This window comes from Acanthisitta chloris, unplaced genomic scaffold, assembly GCF_000695815.1.
Source record: "Acanthisitta chloris isolate BGI_N310 unplaced genomic scaffold, ASM69581v1 scaffold35416, whole genome shotgun sequence".
Classification (NCBI taxonomy): domain Eukaryota; kingdom Metazoa; phylum Chordata; class Aves; order Passeriformes; family Acanthisittidae; genus Acanthisitta; species Acanthisitta chloris.
In genome coordinates, this window is record NW_008678256.1 from 20,518 (window position 1) to 29,776 (window position 9,259).

At 50.8% G+C, this 9,259-nt stretch overlaps 1 protein-coding gene across 1 annotated transcript in view; it reads left to right on the plus strand.

Annotated features, from left to right (window-relative positions):
* Positions 1 to 480: 480 nt before the first annotated feature.
* The window catches only part of VWA1 (von Willebrand factor A domain containing 1), a 12,567-nt gene continuing 3,788 nt past the window's right edge, over positions 481 to 9,259 (plus strand). The window contains exons 1-2 of the mRNA XM_009076792.1: positions 481 to 553; positions 5,002 to 5,565. Of these exons, the coding sequence (XP_009075040.1) occupies positions 481 to 553; positions 5,002 to 5,565 (637 nt within the window). The remainder of the gene's footprint in view (positions 554 to 5,001; positions 5,566 to 9,259) is intronic.

The window sequence follows — 9,259 nt, forward strand, 5'->3', positions numbered from 1 at the left end:
CAGAGCAGAGCAGCTTTGGATTTCTCCGAGCTTTCCTTTTCTTTCCCCCCCTGGTCTCTGGCCTGCCGCCAGCGCCTCGCAGGGCCGAAGTTTTATCCATAGGGATATGTTTTTCAGCCCAGCCCAGCTGCACACAGACTGATTGCAACTGAATCCCTGCTCCTGGGGCAAGCTTAAGTCGGGCAAGGAAGAGCAGCAGGGGTGTGCTGTGTGTGCCTCTCCTCCAGCTATTCCTGTCAAGATGGATTTATGGCTTTAAAAGGAGTGGGGGGGGAGGAAGGAGAATTGCCTCCAGGAGTCGGAGCTTCCACCACAGCCCAGCAACACACACAGGGGAAGGAGCAGCTGGATCTCAAGGCATGAGCACCCTGGGATCTGGTGGATCTGTGCACGGAATATGACTGATCTTAAGCTTTTCATCTGCCTTCACAGAGCTGAGCTGTTGGATTTAAGGTAGTTTGCCCAGGACCAGACTTTGCTATGTTGGCCAAGGCAGTGCTTTCCCTTGGTCTGTGGCTGTGGTTTGCTGTGGGACAGGACACACCTGAGCCAGGTGAGTGCCTGAAAGGGCAAGGCATTCCCATGCTTCTTTCCCTTCTTTCATGCCTCCTGTTCCTCAGAGCTTCTCCTAAAACCTTTTCAGAATAAAAGCTGAGGTTATATTGCTATAGATATATTTGTATATAGGTTACTTTGCTGGCACAAGGACAAAACAAACAAACCTGTCTAAAACTGCCTATTAGAAAGCAATTTTGTCTTGTTTGTTTCCAGCAGGGAAAAGGAAACTGTTTCAGAAACTTGCAGGGTTTAGTGTGATACTATGGAAAAAACTCCTCCCTGTTACCTGTGTACGGAGGGACAAGTATTAAGACAAGTAAAACCTGTGGTTAACACTATACCTGCCTTGTTCTTTTGCTAATGTCTGTAATTCAACCAGCAGAGTTCCTATTTAATGTGCTTTTTCTTGGATACTGCTCATGGAACATGAATGTGGGTCAGTCTTACAGAACTGACAGTGAGGAAAGGGATGTAGAGGAGAAGAATATCTCGTTCCTGGTCATTTTTCCCACGCTGGGATGGCAGAGCTGATGCAGTTACCTGTGTCCTGCTGTGTGTTCACAAGGTTTTGTAGCTGCAGGGTTACTGCATCTGGTTTCCCTGCACCTGGGAAGTGCAATCCAGTGGGAAAGGAGAAGTGAAGCTCTTGTCTGTCTGGATTAGAGATCCTCAGACAGCAGCTTGGACTGTTGGGGTCTGATTCTGCCTCTGGGACACAGAGCAGACTGTGCCTGTGGCTCAGATCCCTTTACAGGGTGCTGGATCCTGTCCCCCAGTGTCCCAGGCTGGTTCAGGAATGGTGCTGCTGCCTCTGGCATTGTCACAGTGCTCAAAGTCCACCCAGGCAGCACTTATTGCTATTGTTATGCCATTCTGCTGCCCTGGGAGTGCATGTGGTGGTTTCCCAGCCCAGGCTAAAACAATGCTCAGCTCTTCAGGGTATGTGGCAGAGCAAGCCATGGCATTCCAGAGGGATTGTGCCTTGCTCCAGAGGCAAAGGTGTGTGCTGACTTTGGCTGCACAACTGCCAAGCAGCCTGAGAGGAAATGACCCTGCTGGTTGGTGAGGTGTAATCCCAGCAGCTTTGGTGTGGAGCCTCCTCAGCTCTTCCCTAAAGCTGCCCTGAGCAAACTGCCAGCCTGGCAGGGCTGCTGGGCATGGGCTGGTGCTTGTCCAGAGGTTCTGTAGTGCTGTGCCATGGTCACACACCCAGAGGAACTGTTTGAGATGTCAGGATGCATGTCCTTAACTGTTCCCTAGGGACCTGACTGGTTGTGGATGATTGTGGCTTCGTTCTCAGCTGCAGGGGACAAAGGGAGGAAGGTACTGTGTGGTCAGTGGTGCTTCTGTGTGCTCAGGATGGATTAGTTTGTTCAGAGCACTGGGGATTGACTTAGTGCACCAAGGCACAAAGTCAAGGCAGAGCATTGCATGACCTGTTCCTCCACTTTCCTCTTTGGGTCCAGATTCAGATCTCTGTTGCATCAGTATAAGCATTTTATACCTTGGGCTGTGATACATGAATTTAGGTGTGATTACCTGGTTCCTCCGGGTTAGCACCAGCAGAAAATGATGGGGATGTTGCTGTCCTTGTGGGTGCAGAGAGTGAAGAGCAAAGACACCATCCAGACACACTTTGCAAGGAGCCCTTACTGATCTCTGAAGCACCTGCAGTACCTGCATTGCTCCATGCTTCCAGCTCCTGAAACTCCTGCAGAGACCCTAAGAGATGGCAGCACAGCTTCCTTCCTGCTGCTGGCATGTGTCTGAAGGGCCATTTCTCCACCCTCAGCCTGCAATCTGTGGCACAGACCAGCTGGAACCTGCACAGGCAATTTGGGCTTTAGTCACATGAGTATATTTTGCCTGGTGGGGCTCAGCTCCTTATTTAAGCAGGTGATCTGCCCTTGTCCCATGGCACAGGTTGCTCTGATGTGGACTGCAGTGTAAAATCCCTCCTGGATGGCTCAGTGCACACCTTTCTGTCCAGGAGAGGCAGTGTCTTTCTCCTCCTGCCTCTCACTGTGATCCAAAGGGGCCACAGGGCAGCACAGTTTGTATTCCTCAGCCTCCAAACCTTCCTCCACTCCTAGGAGAACTTTTTTTCCCCTGCGTGGCCAAACAGTGAGACAGGAAAACAAATGTGGAATGTCAAACATAGTTAACCAAGACAGGACATGATCTCTTTTGGCTGTTATGATGCTCTCCAAGGTCCAAGCCCCATGTAAATCAGGAGTGTGGCAAGTGTTCAGGTCCCAGCTGAGAGCTCGGGGAGCTCTCAGAGCGGATGTCTCCCAGCAGCATCACAAGTCTGGCCAGCTGTTTGTCTCCTGGAAAAGCCAAGAGGCAGCACTGTGTCTCCATAGTGACATTTTGCTCTCAGTGACCCTTTCTTTGCATGACTGATCTGCATCTATCGAGGTGTGAGAGTAGGGAGGATCCTGCCAGGTGTTCTCTGCCATTCCCTAGACTCACCCAGAGACAGGAACAGCAGCAATAGGAGGTCTGCAGAGTTCTTCCAAAAATCAGACAGCTTGGGAGGCAGGGAAATGCTCATGGATGCCACTTCCCTCTGAATCCCACTGGAAGTGAGAACTGCTGAGCTGGCCTGTTGCCATCCAGCCACTCATCTTTGGGTCCAACACAAGGAAACTGCTTGAAAACAGCAGCTGCTTGCGTAAGGCATGGATTGACTGGGCCCAGAGCCCCAGCAGCCCCACCTCTGGCACAGCTGGCATGTTTGTGTTGGATGGAGGACAAGGAGCAGCAGGAAAGATGAGGGAATTGAAAGCTTAGACCTGGGGAAGGAGCGTTCAGTCACGTCATGTGTCTTGCCACACTCCTGATGCAGAGAGATCCAGTGAATCCATTGGGTTTGGATTCTTTCTGCTGACAAAAGCTGAACTGGTTTCCTTCTTTGCAGAGTGTTAACTGTGATGGCATTTGTCTGCACAGAGGATTAGCCTTCTCCACCCACTGACAGTCCCTCGAGCTCCAAAATACACACCTGCCCACCAGTGTGGGTTCTGGTAACCAGTTGCTGTTAACCACTGCTTTGTGCCCTCCAGGGAAACCTCTGTGGTGTCAGGCTGTGGCTCTTCCTAATTAACACAGCTATTCCCAGCTATGTCTGATGAGGAAAACCAGTGTTTAGATGATGGCAACATTAGGTCCAGATCTCCCAGTGCCCCAGAGCTGCAGGGTACAGCCAAGAACACATGGCTCTTGAGTTTCTTTTGATGTCCTTCTCTTTGGAGCAGGTGTTCCACACTGGTTTGCACCCAGGTGTTCCCTCAGGCAGAGAGTTGTGGCAGCAGTGGATTCTGTTTGCATCTGCTCCCTTGTGGTGAACTCCAAATTCCCCTCCTAGTGCTCGTGCATATGACCTTGTTGTTTACTGCCTGTGAGTAATGTCCTTTGGCCATTGATCCTTGCTCTGCCAGGGCCAGAAGCTTTCCCAGCTGTTTGTTGCAGCATTTGGGAAGCAAGTGACACTTCTCAAACCAGTGAGGAGCAGAGGGGAGGAACAGTGTTGCCAGGATCATTCCCTGTGTCTTCCCAGCCAAGTCTGTGGCTTGTACTTCTCCCAGCACAGAGCCATGACTACCTGTGTTTGCCTTGCTTCATGCAGCCACAAGCACTAAACAAAGCCCTGCTGGAATGCCACTAGGAGACAGGGAGCTCTGGGAACCAGTGTCAGGGACCTGTAGGTCACAGTTTAGCTCTGCTGTGTGATGTGGAGGTGAAATTGCAGTTGCTGTGGGCACACAAGAAAAAAAGGTTCCAGGACTTCAACCTGATTTTCTGCTGAGCTCTGAACACCAGATCACTGGGGATGTGTGTGGCACAGGCTGAGCTGTGTCACATGGGATGGGCTGTGATCCAGGCAGATTTGCAGGTCTCCTGCCTCCTCCTGGCACCTCCAGCTTAGTCAGGGAATCACGGGGTCACAGAATGGTTTGGGTTGGAAGGACCTTATAGCTCATCTCATTCCTCCCCCTGCCATGGGCAGGGACACCTTCCACCAGCCCAGGTTGCTCCAAGCCCCATCTAACCTGGCCTGGAACATTCCCAGGGATGGAGCAGCCACAGCTTCTCTGGGCAACAGAAAAGCACCAGTTGCCTCAGCACCTCCCAGGGAACAATTCCTTCTCAATATCCAATCCAAAACTCCTGTCTGTCAGTTTGAAGCTATTGCCCCTTGTCCAGTCACTGCAGCCTCTTGTAAATAGTCACCTCCAAGTAACTCATGTTCTCCCTTCCTGAAGGCTGAGTCTGATTTCTCCTGTTCCAGGGGACCTGGTGCCTCTGCCATCTCAGCCAGCACCTCCCACTGAATTCTCAGGTTTGGCACAAGATAGCCAAGCTTTCCTAGCAGGTGCCTGTGCAGGTTTGGGGCTCACATCATTCCACTAACACTCTTCCCTCTCTCTTCCCTGCCAGGTCCCCAGCTCCCTATTTCCAATACAGAGGGAGACCTCCTCTTCCTGCTGGACAGCTCTGCCAGCGTCTCCCACTATGAGTTTTCCAGGGTCAAGGAATTCATGTGGGACCTTTTGCAACCTTTCACCTTTGGCCCCAAAGATGTCCAGACCAGCATCATCCACATCAGCACTACACCCACCATGGAGTTCCCCTTTAACCAGCACCTTTCTGGTGGGAGCCTGAAACAAGCAATCCGGAACACGCAGCAGCTCATGGGTGACACCAACACTGGCAAAGCTCTCTCCTTTGCCAAGGAGAAGCTCTTCAGCAGGGAGGCTGGTGCCAGGCCAGATGTGCCCAAGGTGCTGGTTTGGGTGACAGATGGTTTCTCCACTGATGACATCTCTGAACCCATGCAGCTCCTGAAGGACATGGGAGTTACAGTCTTCATCGTCAGCACCGGGCGGTGGAACCTGATGGAGCTCTCTGCAGCTGCCAGTCAACCTCCAGACAAGCACCTGCACTTTGTGGATGTGGATGACCTTCCCATCATCACCAAGGAGCTGAGAGATGGCATCCTAGGTATGGGGGGTAGAGGTGGGGTTGTGGGCACTGGGAGTGTGCAACGGGGCTGAAGATGAGTTGGTTCTGCATTGACACCTGGTCCTGCTGCAGCAGTGGGAGAATCCCCCAAACCAATGGTCCTGCTGACCCACAGCTAACTGAGGTGTTTTGTCCACAATACCACAGGTCCAAGTATAAACCAAGGCTTTTGGGAGGGCTGGGATAAGTATCTTTGCTCCCTCTGAAAGGTCCCATGCCTAAACTGGACAGATTTCCTTCTGCAGAGCTGTTGGTGAGATCAAATTGTGTTTGTGAGTTGTTGGTACTGGAGGCTCTGACAGCATATTATCTGAATTCCTTGAAACCCCACAAGTCTTTGAAATGAGTCATACAGGTCAGGCATCCATACAATCCAAGCAGAGCATGAAAATGCCCCAACCTGCACAGGCTTTTAAGCAAAGGCTTCTCAAACAGGCAATGATTTAACCTCAGTAAGAGGCTGCTGACTCTGAGGACAAAGTGCCTGAGCCCCTTGAGCTGATGGTCATATTCAGGGTGATTTTCCCTAAAATACTGCCTGGCTCTGTACCAGCTGATAGACACAAAATGTGGGGGACACATTGCATCTACACAACGGGATGTGTGTGCCTAGGAAGGAGTTGGTTCTGTCAGCTCCCCCAAACTCTTAGCTAGGGTAGATCTGACTTCTTAAATACACCTTCAAGTGCTGGGACACGCTGAAATATCCAACTGCTGCTCTCTCACAAAGCACAGTTAAGGATGGTGCTTGCTGTCAACATTCAGGCTATAAGAAAGGAATGTTTTTGTTCCATAAATCCCCTGTTGTAACGTGCTCCACATCCAGCAGATCCATAGCCTGACTTGGCTAGCACAGCCCTTGGAAGAACAACCCAGCCCTGACTTGCTGGCCTCAGCAGTCCAAGTGCTACCTCTGTTTTTTGCAGGATTGTGGTGGTTGCTGGGAGAGGGAACAGCCAACAGATCAGGGTTTGCAGCACTCCAGGTTTTTAAAGCATCCACGAAGGGGCTGAGGAGACCCAAAGCCATGATCTGGGCCAGGGGACAGGAGTTTGGAAGCCAAGAGGAGTAAATCCTGCTAATCTGTGTGTTGTCTCTGCAGCCCTCGGATGCTGTCGGGGTGGGACTGCAGAGCTGGTTTTGCCTCAGCCTTCAGCTGCCTCTGGATTTGTTTGGAATGCTGAGAGGGTTACTAGGACTTTGCAGACTTTCCATGGATTTTCTGGAGGTTCTCTCTCCATTGGAAATCCTGATTTCATTCCTTCTTTGATTCTTGCTGTGTGGTTGGTTGGAGCTTTGGTGTGTCCCAGTAACCCTTTCCACAGAATCCTCTGCATGAAGCAATTTCCTTCTCTTTCCAACCACGACCATTTAACAAGCCACACACAGGGACTGAGTTCTGCCTCAGAATCTCACTTCTCTCCTGTGTGAGCATGGGGCAGGATCAACATCCCTTCTAGCACAGGCCCCAAATGCTTTGTGTCTTGGTTTCTAGTCCATCCTAGATCCAGATGGGATAAAATACCATCCCAGAATGAGACATTTCCTGCAGGAAAAGATTGTCTTGAAGATCATAAAATCTGCAAAGGTAATAACTCCTCTGCTGTGTCTGGGGGCAGCATTCTGTGCATCTGCCAGGTCTGAAAGCTGCTAGGTTGGGATTTTAATGGAAGGTGAGATTCCCACACGAATCCAGGGGATGGTGCTTTGAGTGAAATACCAGACATTGGTAACATCACCTGAGTTTGCCTTAATAAAGGCACATATGTCCACTCTTCTCTGCCTGGAGGAGGCAACACCTTTCCTCCTTCTGGCCCCTGGGACAGCAGGAACTGACAGGATCCTTGGCAGGCAGAAATGAGTCCTTTCCAACTCTGGAATGGTCCAGACTGGTTTCATTTTCACTGCTATCTTATCTTCATCTCTTGCTACTGTTAAACACTGAAGCCTTTTGAGAGGCACAAACAAGCTTTGTCAAGAGTTGCTCTCCTCCTTCCACCTCCTTTCCAGGAATGGGATCTTTCTTGCCTGTTCCATAGATTCTCCATCTCCATTTTCCCTGTCAAGCTGCTGCTGCCTCAGGTGGGTTGAGAACCTTCCATGGGTCAGCTCAATCTCTGCAGAGAGAGACTCCTTAGACATGAAATTGTTCCAGTAATGGTGTTAGGTGGAAGGGTGCAAGTCAGGGATTGTGCATGGATGTGTGTGTTCTCTCTTTAGTTCCAGTAATGGTGCTAGGTGGAAGGGTGCAAGTCAGGGACTGTGCATGGATGTGTGTGTTCTCTCTTTTTACCCTTGGCACATGGATCTGACACAACAAATCTGCAGAATGCAGCAGGATGCAGCAGCTTGGTATGTGCCTCTGCCTTTCCTAGTGTGCAGGAAAGGGATTCTAGCTCAGGCTCCTTCCACTGCATCTTATGTATTAATATATAGCCAACATAAGGCATTTGGTGCTCTCCTTCAGGGGAAGGAACCTCCAACCTTGTGAAACCAGGACATTCCTTTGAGGTGACATCAGGTTCTGTGCTAGCACCCACTTGCTCTCCACTCAGCCTCTTGAGCTGATGATTGCTCACTTGTTCCATCCTTTGGCACCATCTTCTGAGCCAGGTTCTGCAGGAGCTTTCCTGCCCAGCAGGCACAACACATCAGCCAGTTTCCCTGGATACCCAGGGCAGCACATTTCTGATCTGAAATGAGGTCTTGGCTAACTTCTGCTGCAGAGAAGGCTTTGAGCATAGACTCCTCTGATGTTCTCACCTGGCACTAGATAGAAACAAGTGACCAGAGGGGCTGATCTCACACCCTGAATGTCCACCCTGGTAATGGAGAAGTGTGTTTCCCCCCCCTCCCAGAATTGGAATCCTTCCCCCATCTATAGCAAAGAAGGGAAATAGAATCTTGAAGCAGAAGTGATGTGTCCCAAATCCCAGCTGCAGTTTCTCAGAGAGGGGAACATGTACCCAGGCTGGAACAGCTTCACCTGCTGCATCTCTTACACCCATCATGGAAGCAGCAGCATCCCTGCCAGTCTGATCCCAACCTTGTCAGAGTTCATGGCATGTCAGCAAACTTGGGCTGCACAATGGTGTTTCAAGTCAGCAGGAGGAGGAAGGAAAGTGTGTCACAATCTGTCTCTGAGTGTTGCTAGACACTGCCTGGGGCTAACACAGGAGATTAACTGATTCCCTCTAGGAACAAGGAGTTGCTAGGAATAACACCATGGGCATCTATTTTCTCGGGTTTATTGCCCTCTTTACACACTCAAGGCATCTGTGACCTGACAACAAGGGGCAGAGCTGTTTGCTGTGGGTTTCCTTCACCCTGTCACTATACCATGCTCAGTTTATTCACAGTGTCCCTGGGCTCTGCCTCCAAGCTCGCTTATTTCCACTCCCTGAGCTTTTGGCAGGACTTTTTGGCACTTTCCTCTGCTCCCTGTTCCTTCGTGGCTTGGCCACTGGTGTTTGTGAGGCTCACAGAAGGGTGCAGTGCCCCAGGACCACTGGTCCTGCCTCCCACTCTCTGCTCCCCCAGGCTCAGAGTGGGTGGAGTGCTGCTGGCTGGCAGTGTGTGGATAGGAGCAGGCAGGGCACAGAGCAGGGAAGTGTTCCTGCCTGCCTGGGACAGCCAAAGAACAGCTCAGAGGAAAAATTGAGGCTGGTTTATT